At 37.9% G+C, this 16,563-nt stretch overlaps 1 protein-coding gene and 1 long non-coding RNA gene across 5 annotated transcripts in view; one reads left to right on the forward strand and one right to left on the reverse strand.

Annotated features, from left to right (window-relative positions):
• LOC144199463 (uncharacterized) overlaps positions 1-13,223 on the forward strand; it is a 51,628-nt gene extending 38,405 nt beyond the window's left edge. For both annotated transcript variants that reach the window (XR_013326917.1, XR_013326915.1), the window contains one exon: positions 12,204-13,223. This is a non-coding gene — a long non-coding RNA (uncharacterized LOC144199463). The remainder of the gene's footprint in view (positions 1-12,203) is intronic.
• LOC144199461 (nectin-2) overlaps positions 1-16,563 on the reverse strand; it is a 111,495-nt gene that overhangs the window by 55,064 nt on the left and 39,868 nt on the right. For all 3 annotated transcript variants that reach the window (XM_077721111.1, XM_077721112.1, XM_077721110.1), the window contains exons 2-6: positions 9,010-9,119; positions 7,184-7,433; positions 3,283-3,576; positions 3,044-3,161; positions 2,385-2,533 (exon numbers count right to left, since the gene is read on the reverse strand). In XM_077721111.1, the coding sequence (XP_077577237.1) occupies positions 2,385-2,533; positions 3,044-3,161; positions 3,283-3,576; positions 7,184-7,433; positions 9,010-9,119 (921 nt within the window). The remainder of the gene's footprint in view (positions 1-2,384; positions 2,534-3,043; positions 3,162-3,282; positions 3,577-7,183; positions 7,434-9,009; positions 9,120-16,563) is intronic.

The following is a 16,563-nucleotide window of genomic DNA, read 5'->3' on the forward strand; positions in this document are numbered from 1 at the left end:
TAAATGCCTTCAGCATCCTCCCTCGCTCTCTCTCACTCGCTCACCATCCCCTCGTGCCTTCGTTGGATTGCACGCTGGCACTGATTCATCCTGCTGCACACTCCCTGACTTCTTAGTCCATAAAAAGCCTCAATCTTCCTGCTCGCTTGCCTGCCTGGACTTTTACTTTTTTATTTTATTTTTTTACACCGGGGCTTTGCTCCTTCCCTATAAAAACCACAGCGGGGTGGGTTGTGATCGCTTGTGCGACATAGGACGTACGCCAGCATGGAAGGGGTCCCAAGGGAGGGGTGACACACACTGTGGCGGCATATGGGGAGCTCAGGGAATTGGAAGAAAGACGGAGACCAAATAAACCAGGGCAGGGGAAAAAAGGATGACGATTTGTTAAAAAAAAAAGTAGGCGCCGCCATTCGCCACTGGCAGAAAATACCTTGTTCTTCGGTGGCATAAAAGGAGAAGGTGAGGGTTATTTTTTGCAGCGTAGGTGGAAATATCATTGAGAGGATGCAATTAAAACTGTTGAGCATCAGCAGGAGGATGGGGGTATTGATTTTTCTCCACCTTAAGTGGCATTGTATTGCTCCATAGTGAAAGTCGGAGTAAATGAAAATTAATGTTTACATTTAACACTTAACGGGAACAAACCTGTTAAATTGGTTAGCTAATTGCTGGTGATAGATGTCAGGTCTATTTGAGCACAGAAAGGACAAATGGAGTTGGTGCTTGTTATCCCAGGGGTAGCAAGGTTGAAATTCTTAATGGCCGCAACTATACCAATGGAGGAATGTTATGGCGAGGGCAGCACATAACCGTAATATATGAACATGTGCATTTTTTTGTTGTTCCACCACTTCTTAAGTACAAAAAGTCTCAGAATTCTTTTGACAACATTATTACGCTGTTGCTAATCAACGAGTATCAATGAGGATGAAATAAAGAATTACGATTGACGCCGACACTCCTATTGGTGCGTTCGGGAGGCCACCTAATTGCCAGTGGACTCTATATTTTAGTTGATATTTGTTTTCGGAAACAAGCGGTAAAAGGACTTTACATGAACTGTTTTTTTTATATAAAAAATGATTTTTTTTCTCCAACAGCTGACTCTTTCATACAAATACACATTATTTAATCTTTACTCTTCCATCAATAACTATTTACCTGTAAATCTTACAATATGCCATTTTAAACTTTGCTGACTGTTTCATACAGTTACACATTATTTAATCTTTACTGTTCCATCAATAACTATTTACCTGCAAATCTTACAATATGCCATTTTCAACTTTGGACCATGTGACTTCTCGTCAGTTGCACTCCAAAGAGCCAAAATAGCGATAGTACGATGTTTTCCCATGCATTTTTTTGGTCAAGACCAAGGACTCTATGGAGAATTTCAATATGAAATGATACTATAACAAAGCAAACCAAAAAAAAGGTTGCATTTTGGTCCAGACCCAATAACCCAAACTACGTACTTTCCCCTGATTCAGTCCTCACTCTAATCTTGCCTCAGCTGCTTTAATAATCAATTAATCTGCCACAAAAGTGGCAATTCTGAGCAATCAAAGGACTAATGAAGCAGGTACACACACACACACACACACACACACACACACACACAAGACATCATAAAAGTCCACTTGATGCACGAGTCATTTTCCATCTGGGTGAAGCTCGTCTAACGATTGCAGCCAAGGCTCTAATGGACGTGGGTCGTTTGCTTTACAATTTGAAAATATTTTTTTTTTCTATCATGCATTCACACAGAGTGAACTCTGGTGGCACTGATTAAAAAGAAAGAAAAAAAAAAGAACAAAATGGTGGAAAGCCCAAAGATTGGAGCCGGCAAACAGAGTGGGAACATTAATGGGGCAGAATGCGATGAAGCACTCAGCAAGGAAACCAAATGACATTTAAAGTAGGACAGAAAAGGGAGGTGATACACGCGTGAATGTATATGGACTGCGCAGCTGGGCCTTTTGCAACATTACAGAAAGTGTGAGTATATATGTGTGTGTCTCTACACTCCCTGGAGACCACATAAAAGCTGACTCCATTAAGAATGTGTTGCATGTGTGATAAAAGTCCTATTACGTGTTTTTGTTGGGATTTCATTTGCTGAAAAGTGTGATCTGATTCTTTGACTTGAAACCATGTTATGACACTCCCCGCATAGTATTGCTGAACAGAGAATGATGAAAGGAACTGTTCTGGATCATCACAGAATGTAAAAAGAAACAACTTTTACATCATTATCCACAATTGCAATCATTGTCTCTGGTGAGATTCAACAACACCAGTATTTGGAAATTGCCTTTCTTTTAAAGATCCTCTGGTTTAAATGCATATACATTGTTCAGATGTGTAATTTGATTGACCTCTGACAAGAGCTGTGATCTGGTCTCTGCCAATCCCGACACGATTCTTGACCTCGCAGACAAAAGTGGTGTTGACGGCTTCGTCCACCTTAAGGACCTTCAGTTGATTGTCTTTAACTTGCACCGTATCAGGCATATCTCCTGTCATACTGGAAGAAAATGGCTGGATCAGAGTGGATTTACTCTACTTGGTTCCCAGACACACATCTTTTTTTTTCATGACTCGCTATAAATGAATGTACAAATATCAGTTGGATCAACGCCCTAAATCAAACTCCTTTAGAAACTAGACTGCTTACACAGATTTTCATTTGCATAATGTACTGTACGATGTCAACCAAGTCGACTAATCTTATCAATCAAACATTTGACTTCCTCAACATCCATTATGGGAAAAAAACAGATGGTATCATTATTTTTACCAAGTTCTACACTTTTTGGGTATATTTGCCAATGAAGGCACTGTCAAGGTAATGGAAGGAAAATGAAAGAAGGCGAATGGCGTGAATTTTATTGTATTTCACATCGGAGAGTCAAGTTTTTCAAGTTCTGAATACAGCTTTACTGCATGATTGCAGACTTGATGAAGGGTGAGGAGAAAGGAATAAAGGGTCTATTGAATATATAGAGAAAAGGTGCAGAAATGGTTTTCTACTCACGACTTCCAAAGAACTGTCGTCGGCACTGGATTTCCAGCCGCTTGGCAGGTGAGCAGCACATTTGTACGACCTACGTACCAATTATTGTCATATCCCACAATTGTCACCTGTGGGGCATCTGGGGAAAGAAAATGAGACAAAAGGGATTTATGGAAAATAGCGCCATACAATGAGTTCTAATAATTAGATCAAGCTAAGAAGGAGCAAAATGATTGAAAGTTAAAATGGCCGACTCTTACATTGAACTTTGAGTTTCATCTGGAAGCTTTCCGGTACGGTCTGCGTCCGATGAGACACGATGCAACTGATATCTTTGCCATTATCCGCCGCGGTGGGAACCACACGGTACTCGCTAGTGATCGTCACCGTGTTGTCCTGGCCCGGCTTGGATAATGTGGTGGCGTTGCCATTAGCTGTGGTCACCCAACGGATCGTAGCGGCGGGGCGGCCATTGAGGGATTCGCAGCGTGCCACCACCGTGGCTTTAGAGTTTGCTTCCACAGTTAGGGCGGAGGCAGAGTTCTGGGGCTTTGCTGGTGAGAAAGTTTTATAAATCCAAGTTTAGCTATTGAATGTCGAAAATTCGGAATTTCAACAATAATTTTTGCATTGAACTCAATGGGGAAGGAATACAGCAATACACAAACTAGCGATGATTCACCACATCTCGGTTTGGATCCCCCAAATAAGTTTATAGTGTAGGAACAATAATACAAACATAAAATAGGGAAAAGGGAAGTCACAATTGGATATAATTTCACTGGACATTTGACGGCAGTCTACCATTGAGAGTTAAAAAATTGTACAGAGATTTTATGAGTCCAACTAATATTAAATATACGCCATAAAAATACTGTCACTGCATCGTGGTTATTAACCTATTGCGACCGGTGATGAATGAGGTATTATACAGTATACGTTTTAAAATAAATTAGTGTCCTACCATTTTAATTGTTGACATTATGATTGGATTTTGGAAAGCAATGTCAAATTAGCAGATTTGTATGATCTTGGGCTGCTACTGTGCTAGTTTGCAATGGTATAAAATAACAAGGTATAGGCGAGTCGATTTTTCAAAAAGGTAGTTATTTTGGAAATGTGAGGATTTGAACAGATGTATTAAATTCATTAAAGTCATTTCAATTGTGAAGGAATTGTAACATAAGTATTTAATCTAAAAATACAAGCATATCAACGAAACTAATTAAACTTAAGCCCTTTTGTGTTGTTTTCAAGATGTTATTTTTGCTAAACATCGAATCATGTATCCCAGCAACCTCTCAGCACTATGGGCTCCATTACTTTGTCTTCTCTCATCGAGAAACTGCACAAACAAACAATTAGATACTAGCCCAATCGCACTTTTAAAAGATTTTAACGTAGAATGGCTCTCTCCCTTATTCAATATTTCTCGGAAAAAAAAACATTATGACCAAATTATAGCTCACCAACAACTATCAGTCATTACAGACCATTTTCGGTTTGTTTGAAAGTGGAATGCGATCAAAGCGGTGATGAACGCTGACAAGCTTGGATCGATATGCATTCGGAGAGGGACGCAGGGGGAGGCACTTTGCCTCAGTGAGAGGCGAGTAGAACCAGACACACTGGTGTTGAGCCAAGGTTAGTCCAACAGTTCCTTTTCATTAACAAGAATACAATTGATCTGACAATACTACTTATAATAGCAATTAGACGGCAGATGGGACGGGCTTTTAACCTCCGTGGCACCACCGAGAGAGGCTGGCATGCCGGGTAACAGCTTGTACGTATTTATGAATACGCAAAGAGGAGATCAATACTGACACCTGACCACACTCCCATCGGAACAACAGATGCTTTGACAGGTCATCTCGAATTAGTGGATTAACTCCAACTAGATTGAAAACTACTCCATCTACCAAATACTATAAAAACTAGTTCAGGAACGTCAAACTCAGTTTGGTCGGATCATTACGGCAGTCAACTACTGTATTTTGAGGTGTAATATGCCCTCCATTTTATATGCCCCCCATTTAATATACCCGGGTATATTCAATTGCAAGGGTATATTAAATGGCGCACAAACGGGAGACTGAAAAAAGCAAAAATCATTTAATATACCTGGGTATATTAAATGGAAAACTACATTAGGGCGAATTGAAAAACTGATCAAAAAATACTAACTTTATAGACCCCAAAAATCATTTTAAAATTAAAAATACAAAATAAATTAAAGTTAATATTCTCTCAATTCCATAATCTCCCATATTTTTATTGACCACTACATATATGTATACATTTCATTTTACCAACAAAAAAAAACATTAAGACAATGTACTTCATACTCTCGTTGGCCATATAAAACCACGAGGTGGGCCAGAACTGGCCCCCGGCCCTGAAGTTTGACACCCGGGCACTAGCTGAGCCAAAAGATACTGCATATTTTAATTGCAAAGACTGACGGGACTATAATTACAGCAATTGAGCATCTCCCTCTAAGCAGACAATATATTACATGTGCAGACAAACAACTGTATTTATAGTGACTAGTCTTTTTTAGCAAAACATGTGATGTCAATCATATAATAATCAATAGCAGTAGTAAAAAAAAACAAGAAAAAAGATTATTATGTGGTGAAAGGCTTTGAGTTTAACCTTTCAGCTAGAAAATGTCAGCGCTCAATCATGATGTCCTTTTGGACGGCAGTGCGGTATTATGTCACCACTAGCTCCAGACTTGCCACAAATGTGTTTTAGTGCAATGGTGGGTTGGCCTCTTGAAAATGATTCAAAATCCCCAATTAACTTAGAAAATCCAACAAAGCTATGATTAGACACAAAACCACACCCACTGGACTTTTCTTGTCTATGTGGATGTTTCTCTGATGCGGTTTGTCCTACTGTGCAGCATTTCACAAAAGTGGGACATCATATGTCTTGAAATCCGCGTTCCCATTCGCTAACTTTCGTCAAAGATCCTCTCAAACAGAATAAATGAGTTCATAAATTGTATTTTTTGGATACTTCTTGACACTGCTATTTAAAATCTACCAGTTTTCCAATGTAAATGGGTAAGTAGAGCTCTCCTCTGTGCAGGCAGTTAGGGTAAAATATCCAGTAAAATATGATAAATGATGACAAAAAAGATTGGTTTTGATGACAAGTAGTGACCTAGCAAGATAAGATGACAAATTTGCTTATCATGGTTGTCAAAAATCTTCTGTTTCTGTTTGATTTTAAGGCTTTGAGGTCAGACCTTATCTTTAAGTGGGATGTTTAAGTCTCAATTTCAAAATACCAAGGCATAATTTCAGCTCCATCCATGGCTTAGTCTAAATCTCACCCAAACCTGAGCCTATAAAGCCTCTAAAAGTGTCAACTCATCTTTGTCAAGGCCCACATTCTCGTTTTGTTTTCCTTCAGATGTGCTGCTAACTTGGGGGCTGCCATAATGACCCAACTAAGTAACCACTAGCTGATCATCAAATCATGAAAAAATATTTGCAAGTAATTTAGTTTTATAGTCGAGTAATCATCTAGGATGGGACATTGACTTAAGAACTACAAAATGGGAAAAACAACATCAAAAAATGTAAATAATCTTTGTATTTAACTGTAAATATTCTCCTATCTTTTACAATTTCAAAGCAGGTTTGCTGATTTGACACCATATATCAAAATTGAAAAAAGTAATCCCTGATTTGTCATTGAGGTCTACAGAAATTTAGTTAAAATTTCCTTTAAGCGACCAAATATGAGGCCGATGCCACTATGCTATAAAGGAAATGCCAAAATCTCCAAAAAAACACCTTGCATTATTAAACTTCAGCTATTTTGATGGAACTTTCTTATGTCTCATATAAGCAATACAAGCCACTATTGGCTTCTAAGAAGCAATTCCAGTAATAAGACTCTTTCTTTCCCCCATTATCATCATTACCATTAGACCAATTGGCCTATCACCATGGAAACCATTATGAAAAAGGTACACACACACAAATAAAGGGGATGAAAAACAAGGACGTTTTGATGGAAATTTCTTAGTGCCAATTACTGTGACAGATGTTCAACAATTGGAATTAGAAGTGATGGTTTTTAATTTCTTTTTTTTTTATGATTGCATGTATGTTAAGAAAAAAATATGTAAATGAGACTTACTGAGCATAACAAGTTGGGTGGCTCCCTGTTCGTGTCCGCTGGGGTAGCACGCAAACTCACAGATGTATCTCCCCTCATCCGTCATGCGAACATTGCTGATCTGGATGGAGGGGTTGACCACGTTGGCGGGGTTCTCCATGAAGCTGACTCTGTCCTTGAGCGGCGACTCGGGGTAGTTGGGACCGAAGCTGGGGTGGAAAACGGCAATGTTCTTCCTCTCCCCCTCCTTGGGTTCGTAGATCCAGGTGACCTGCAAGATTAAAATGCATTTATTTTCCGAAAATATTTATATATATTTTCTTAAAGAAATTTCCACAACTAGGGCCAACAAAACTCATCATGTTGACAGTCAAAGTGACCAAATTACATATTAGAAACTGACACACAAGTTATTAAGTGATTGTTTTAAGAAATGTGAATAAAATTTTCCAAAAAAAAAAACATCCAAAATGTGGTCCATGTGGACACCAAATCATAAATTAAAATTAGATTGTTCTTCATTAATATTATTTTATATTAAAATATATTTTAAGAAGAAATATCATGATACATAAATAAAGAATATAATAAAAACTCAATTAAAATACATTTTGAACACAAATATCACTCTAAAGTAGTTTTTGTTATAATTTCTTACCATTTTACTCATTTTTTGCCATTGACAACGATGGACATCTAATTAATTTATACTGGGAGTACTGGATGTGAATACTCATCTTTCAGTGCCATTGAGTTAAATGGTATAAAGTTACACACTCCTGTATAGTAACCAGAAACGCTACCAGCTCCTTCTACAAATACCCCTTTTTGTTTGCATTATACATGTAGATTCTCTGCCATACTTTCTCTATTCCAAATTGCTCGTTAACAACAAAACCACAATATTGTAAGCATGTTTTGCTCATCTTTAATTCGCCCCACATTATGGGAAAACTACGAAAACATCCAGCTTTTCCTAATCTTGCATAGCATTTCTTACATCTGAAAAATCCATTGGTTTGTTAAAAAAGGGAGACTTGCAAGCTATAATTAATTTATTTGGCATTTTCATCATAAAATGTCTCAATTTTTCCTACAAATTCCACTCAACTGCATGGAGGACACATGAAAAACACCTAAGAGGAGCAGGTATGAATATGAATGTGAATTTTAAAAGGAGCAACACGCCATTCCAGCTACTACAGACTTTTCACTTCATTGAGATGCAATTTAGGAGTGTCCCCATTAACATACTCAATCCCCTAAAGTAAAATGAAGCTTAGCATTGTTTGTTTGGCAACAAAAAAAAAAGTTAAGCCTAAAATGTGATAAAAACCTATTACTAGCCTTAGGATTATTTCTGCAAACCATGATTTGCTAGATTAAAATGGAATACTGGAGGCAAATAAGGCTTGTATCCTCACCACATGTTTCCAGTAACAATTGTGGTTGGAGCAAAGCAAATGCCGCAACAAAAAAAAAAGTTAGCATAGATAGTTTTTGGAAAAAAATCATTTAAAACGGCATCAAGATGCAAAACTGAAATTTTATATCAAGCAGCATTGAACGACTGCGAATAAATATTTTATTTACTTCCCTGTGTTTTTTTATTTGTAAAAACTATTCCCAAAAAATCAAATCGACATTAGGTTTCCACTGATTTGCTGATATTAAAAACAGAAAAGGCTTGGCATGGAGCACAGAAGAAGTTATTTAAGCACTTTTATCATCATTTGAAATGGTTTTGAGATGTATTTTTAAAAAGGAAAAATCCATAGAAAGTATCTTCACCAAATTCTAAGCATTTAAAAAAAAAACATCAAAAAATAAGCAATAAAATAACTTACCATGGTGAGTTGAATCCCAGTTGTATCTGTAAAGGCACAGCGTAAATTTACAGTTTGCCCAGGGTAAGACGACACCTCGGGCTCCACTTTCACTCTCGAACCGAACACCCCTAAAATAAAAAACACACAGAAGAAAAAAAAAACATGAATTCCGCCGTTCAAAGTCACAGCGAAGAGATGAGAGAAAGCAGCACAAGATAAATTCTTTCAGTGATTAATGATAAGAGTGCAACAGTATCTGCTACAGCATATGAACTCTAGCAAGTAGGCCAAGAGTCTGCGGTCCCCTTTGCTTTGACTGACCGGCCATAATAAAAATAAAACCCACAAAAAGCAGGCGACATAAACAAGGTAGTCATAAATCATCCCCACGGCCCTGCTTTTCTATCACCTCCCACTTGCAGATACCAACGCATTCCAGCGTAGCGGCAAAAGAGTAAAAGATATGGTTTATTTGCAGAAGCGGGGCTTGAGAATGACAGTCTGCCAATAAGGGTGTTTGTATGTGTGTGTGTGTGTGTCAGTTTGTGTAATCCAGGTCCCTGAGAAAATCTAATTACTTGTATGAGTAACCCAGCTATAAGTATATGTCAGCAAGATGGCACCTGTTTCAAGTTAAAGTGGATTACCTGTAAATTTCTGCATTTGCAGAGTGGATGTGCATATGTGTAAGTTTGTCCTTACAATACACACACCAGACTGTAAGGTGTTAGAAGTGTTGTTTTTAAATCCTGACTCCCACTAGGAGTTAATCGCCTAAGACGGAAGGTCTAAGCTGACAATTTGAGTGCTCATACGCCGTTTGTGACTGGTCCCCGCTGTTCTACTTGCGTCCTGGAAATCTTGCGTAAGGTTTCAATGCCCAAGTTACTAAAAAGCGGGTTTTTAATGACTAAGCTGTTACTGTGCTTGATTGGGTACCAAATGTCCTGACACAAAAGTCAATTAAAAATCTATTGGCTGTTGTCAAGGGGAGGATAAAAGAGACGGACTTTAAATGTAGAGGACTTAAAAGCTGTTTTTTTTTTAAGTGACCGCAGGTTGGTCACTTTGACTTCACAGCCATACAGTGATTCATTTAAAAGCAAGCCATACAAAGTATGTAGTAGTAGTAGTAGTATGGGTAGATAGTAGAGTGACATCTTTGTGTTGAGGAATTGAATTTTAGGTTTACTTTAAGAAAATAAAAAGACTTCAAATATTCACTCTGTGAAATCAAAATGACCCAAGTTTCACTCTGGAGTGTCTGACAAGACATTGAACTTTTTCCTCTGTGTTGCAATTATGTATCTGGGATGTACTGGGAGTTTCTAAGAAAGATAAGATGATTTGTGGTGCTCTTGAAGTCATTTTCTGTTTCACAACAACTCTTGTCTCTTTGTTTCAAGTGACTGGGATTCCCAGGAACAAAATGGGACAACAAAACCACACCTCAAACATAGTTTTTAATTTTTTTTATATATACCCATGTGTGTATATATATATGTATATATACACACACACATACACATGTACATATATTTATAAATACACAAATACATACACACATACATTTATACACACATATATACATATATATATACACATACATATATACACATATATACATATATATATACACATACATATATACACACACATATATATATACACATACATATATACACACATACATATATATATACACATACATATATACACACACATATATATACACACATATACATATATACACACACATATATACATATATATACACACATACATATACACATATATATACACACATACATATATACACACACATATATACATATATATATACACATGAATATATATACCTATATACACATACATATACATACACATATATACATATGCATATATACATATACATTCTTTGATTTCAGTAATTATATGGAAAAACTGTTATAGCAGGAATGGAGGTTTTGATTTCTCAACAGGATTCAGCTGGGTTAGGGAGTTTATATAAATATGAGATGCGAACAGAGAATAGCATTACAGTTTGTCCTTTTCCTGTTTCCATTTTTGAACAAGACATTTGCGCCTGATCAATCTGATCTTGAGCGCATGACGCACATGATGAAAAAACCTGGGCAGGTCGCCATCATTTGACAAAACACTTTTATCCCAGACTTTAACAACATTTTGCAGAACCGCATGAATTAGTATCATAGTAAAAGACACCATCCTTTGTGCATTGCGATTTTCTATAAAAGATGTTCCCGTCAAGTACTGACCACCGAACAGTGAGCCAAAAAAAAGTTCTTTAAAGTCTGCCCTCAATGTAAGAGAGTATATTTTTGTTCATGGTAGTTATCTCTGCTCAGAAGCTGTGTCTGTTACAGAATGCTAATCAAGCGCTGTCTTGAACCTCGAAAAAGTCCTTTGATGTCTTGTATTTACAACAATGTTAGAGATACCAGCTTTAAGTTTATGACTCTTTGCTATAAAGTTGCTCTGGCTGATCCAGAATACTATTTATGTGCTCACTAGATCCATAAGAAAAACACCCTGTTGTCTCATATAAGCCTTACTGTAAATGGGAGCAGATTTAAGTATCAGTCTCTCATCAAAAGTGTCTTAGTGTCTTGGAATTTGAACTAATACTCATTTCATATCCTCTTAAAGACACAAGCAAACTAAAAAGAGTAAAGTCCGACCTTTACCTACACAATTACTGGCAGATCTAGTCCAACTGGTTTTGTATTGAGTCAAAGCTATTGTGTTGAAACTAATATCAGGAGGCTTGATAAAACACAAACAGTCACAAGACTGAAAAGCTATAGCTTGGGAGATAAAAGGAAAAGGGCAGCACTGTCTTTCTTTTTGACGAGCAATAAACTCCACACCTTTTTTTTCCCTTCGGGGAGACGTGAGATATCAATACGAGGGGAGGAATGGGTAAAAGAAAAGAGCAAGAAAGAAGAAAACAAGCCCTTTCCTAGAATAACAGCAGCTCTCAGAGGACGAGCCCAATTTGCAACCACAAAACAACACCCTTGTAAGCCACAGAGGACACTTTGGACAAGAACCAGACGGCAGCCCGCCGAGGCTCGTGCCAGATCGCTTCTAGGCCCGTTATTTTTTTCCCTTTGCCAGCAAAGCATGAGAAATTCCAATGCATCAATGCTCCGTAATAGCGACATTGTGATTTTTGCATGTGCTCACAGCATTTTGCAGGCCACCAAAAAGCTTTGTCGGTCAACTTAGCCCCAGATGAGATCTGCCGATGGGAGTTTGTACTCAAGTTGCCTCAAGGATCTGGCATAAGGCGACGGGGGGAAACGTGGAAGCGCTTCATTACACGTCTTGATTGGAGGGACTGGCCAGCCAAAATGTCATTTCGAAAGGAAAGAAAATCGACATGGCATCTACTCTACTCTTGTATTTCATGCTAAAGAGTTTTGCATGTATGGGTCAACAACTTTGATAAATGATAGAGGTTTTGGATAGTGTTTTTTCCTATTTCCATTGGGCACTTGACAAATGACAGTAGTGACTGAACTGGGACATAAAGTGAATTTATTTGCACATTGGTTAACTTATTGCTTTCCCCATTGTACTTTCTTATAAAAGATGTCAGGGTTTGCTCCAATTTCCTTGTGACTCCAAATGACTATTGAACTGCAGGTTTTATAAAAGTGAAATATTTTTTTATTGAAGTATGCTCCTAAACTAAGAAACAAAGACACTTTGGCTCTAGTTTAAAGACCCAAAAAGGCATGAAATGAAATGAGGGCATGGGAACAGAGTGGATAAATGTTTAAACAATATTTAATTACAAAAAACAACACACTGGCTTTCCTTTTATTAAGATTTATGGATGAAAATTCCATTTTTTTCCCAGCAAAACTAAGCCCTGAAACTTCGACCTATAAGTTTAATTACCCTTGACTCTGTTTACTTGTTTATCAAATCAATTTTCCCATTAAAATGCCATTATGCTTTCCAACACTAGAAAAAAAAAACATTTTTGACAGTTTTGGGAAGAAAAATCATCACTAAATAAATATGTGCCATTATTTGAATGCCAACCAAGATTAAACAAGAACAAAACTAGTTTGTACCATTTCCTTTCTGACACAAACAATTCATAATTGGTAATTGAAAAACAGAAAACAAGCCATTTTTCTTGTTCCATAATGAGCTTATTTTATATAAATTGGGAAATAAATTCATACATGATTTGTTTTCCCCAAATTCCTATTGCCACGAAACACTAATTACTAATTGAGAAACCGAATATGTTTCGTTCAATAATCTCCCTATTTTTTGGAAACATAAAAAAAACACACACAAAAGCCTGGTTTTTCATTTTCATCAATCCAAATTTGGAATAAAAATAAATAGCTAAAAAAGACAGAAACCATGTCACCCTTCAGCCTGCTACCCAATCTTAGACATATATATTTATTTTTTTAGACAAGGCTTTACCACAGGCGAAAATAAATCTTATCAAAATTCATTTTTGACAAGCCAGTTGGGTTTGGCTATTTGCAAATACTGGGTTGTAGCCAAAGTTGGCGGGTATTCCGTCAGTCTCTCTGGCCTTCAAATGCTAATTCATGTACAGTAACGTGGAGTCTTCGTAACACGCAAGGACACGGTAGAACCAGGGCTGACCGTCTGTCATTCGGGGGGGCAATAAGACGAGAGCCAAAACAGGTCAACTCCTGCTAGAGTATGAAAAAGAGACAGGCTGCCCTTACGAGAGGCTACGCCATTTCGGGTAAGTGAATATTCCACAAATACAAAGACTACCAAAGGACCTTTTACTTGATGGTCCCTGAACCCTTTCAATTCCGTCATTCATGTAGCCGTGATACATTAAAATGAGGGACAAAGGCATTTTGGATCGAATAATTGAGAGTATAAATATTTAGAGAGCGGCGGCGGTGGCATGAAGAGGGTGAGAGGGAGACAAGTAGAGTGGCAGAACTGAGGGAATTGAAGGATGAAAAAAGGCAGTTCAAGGGTAAGAACAAAGAGAGAAGCAGGGAGGCTCCTCGGGGAGGAGAACGCCAAAGACGTGTGTCGCCTACGAGTGATGCTGCAGTCACCGACGGATGCCCTGAACATCTTCAAGTCGTCAACTTCTGTCGTCTATGGTTATGTCTCGTGGCAGATGGCCAAACACACACACACAAAGATGCAAGTACACATTAACAACAGGCTGCCTGATCTCCTGGCTGGGCACGTTGACATTTCCATACTTCCCACCATTGGTGTGTGAAGAAGAAGAAAATGAACAAGGAGAGGAGGAAGAGTAGGGGTAGGTGTGGATGAAAGAGTGTGAAGAGAACACTGTGCCAGGAATAGGGAATGAAGGAGGGGAAAAAGGGCAGTAGAGGGGAGAGGAGGACGTCGAAAGGGAGAGACAATGTGATAAACAAGGTTAACGGAAAATGGCCCTAGGGACAAAAGCCACAAATAAGGCAGGAGAAAGAGAAAAGAGGAGCTGCTGAAAAATGGAGCTATTCAGGAGACCAAATGGAATGAGGTGGCACGGGGAGGAATTATCAGAGCGAGGCGGCTGAGTCCCTGACCTTGTAGAAAACACTTGTCATACGCCCTGACCAAATACGCAGAGAGCGAGACAAAACATCTGTGAAAGCGCATCAATGCCAGAAAGTCATTTGAGAAAAGGTGCCAAGTAGGTAAAATTGTCCATTCAAATCAAAGTACGTCTAAATATGTCTAGTGTTTGTCTGTAATTTGTCAAGAGCCAGTCCGCCTCGATCGACTTATTCAACTCATTCAAAAGTGAAAATTGATGTCTTTGCGTGTTGAACACGTCTATTTTATGATGTGGAAAATTACATTTTCATCAGCTTTCTTGACCTGAAACTACATCCGGGAAGCCCGTAGGGTAGCTTTCAATAGGGAATGTTAATAGAATTTGCATACAGTTGATTAAATATGACATGGGTTAGGACCATGAGTGATTCAAAATTTAAAACAATTCCATCTCAGTCTTAAAACAGAGTCCAACCAATATTCCTAGTTTGGTTTAAATGGAAATCAGACTAATTTCCAGCTAAAAACATGTGACTTTCTACTACCAATATTTCCATTGAATTATGTTAAAGCCATAACCTCAACACACAGAAATTGAAAAGGTCAAAAAATGTGTCATAATGCAATAAGTTTTATCTCAAATAAAAAAAATTTCACATTCCTGAAAAATAAATACTGCCAAAAACCTAGAAATGTCACACAAAAAAATGCCCATTTTCTCTCCAGCCTATCTAGGACAGTTTGTCTGCTTGCAAAACGACACACGGTCTTAAGCCAGAATCTTCCCGCCTCATTCCCTCGGAGGCTGACTTTGACGCCTAATGGCATTCGTGCCCTCCGCGTGATCCCACTATAGCGAAAAAGAAGAAGAAGAAACCACTCGTCCGAATGGGCTGAGCGAGTGGAGGCCATCACCTAAAATATCCAAAGCCCTTCACAGCTAACCCACTCTGTCACTTCATCAGGCTAGTGGCCTTTAGATTGACAGGTGGGCATCCAGCAGAGTACCAGCATTGTCCATGCTCCTTTAGACTGCTTTCACTCTACTGTGCCCTCTTGCTATATACCAATTTAAAGATTTTTTTTCAGCACGACACAAAAATGTTATACCTAATATTGAGCGTCACAAAATGCCAGCAATAAAGGACAGCAAAGGTTATATGCATGGAAGTGGTTTAAAAGCTGAATTGTACCCTACCTTTAGTCGGGATGGGATAGATTCCAGGACCCCTGCCATTGTTTTAAGCATAACTGATATGGATGGTAAATTAATGTTTTACATGTACATTTATATGGGTTTTTAGCTTCTAGCTGTCTTCATGTATGTTGTTTGACTGAAGGACTGAAGAGAATCGCAAAGCAATAAAAATGGTCTGTCTTCTAATAGTAATTACTACTTAATCGAAAGAAGTACACAAATAGTACTTTGGTTCTTGGTCTTTTTTTTAGCATTTAGTCATTCCATGTGTAAAAAATGATAATTTTTCTGTATAGATTGAAAGATCTTTTAAATTTGTGGGATTTAACATAAGCGTGAAATGTTACTTTACTTGAAAAGCTCAAGGTTTCCAGGTTATAAAAGACCATCGTCTTCACAATTGACACTGAAATTCATGAACAAGTTCAATGGTTGAGGTTAGTAGAGTTCCTATACATTTACATTCTAGGAAATTCAGATTTTTTTTTTCCATTCAGATTTTTTTGTGCAGTTCTTTGACGATACAAAAACAAATGCGACTCGTAGGTGACAGGAACGAGTCTATGATATGATACCCATAAGCCCCATATGATCGCTCAAGGAGGTCTCGCTTGCCATGGAATTTTGACCAACCAGAGCCAAAGTTTTAACCTGCTAGCTTCACATGTTTTGTCAAAAAGGTAAAACTATTTTATGTGCTTTCATCTACCATTTCTTGTTCACAACTGTCATTTTTGTCCTCAAAAAAAATGCTGAAGAATAGATCCTTTATAAACAGTTGTCTGTTCTATAGAGCAAAAGGAAATGCAACCTGC

Source organism: Stigmatopora nigra, chromosome 7 (genome assembly GCF_051989575.1).
Source record: "Stigmatopora nigra isolate UIUO_SnigA chromosome 7, RoL_Snig_1.1, whole genome shotgun sequence".
Classification (NCBI taxonomy): domain Eukaryota; kingdom Metazoa; phylum Chordata; class Actinopteri; order Syngnathiformes; family Syngnathidae; genus Stigmatopora; species Stigmatopora nigra.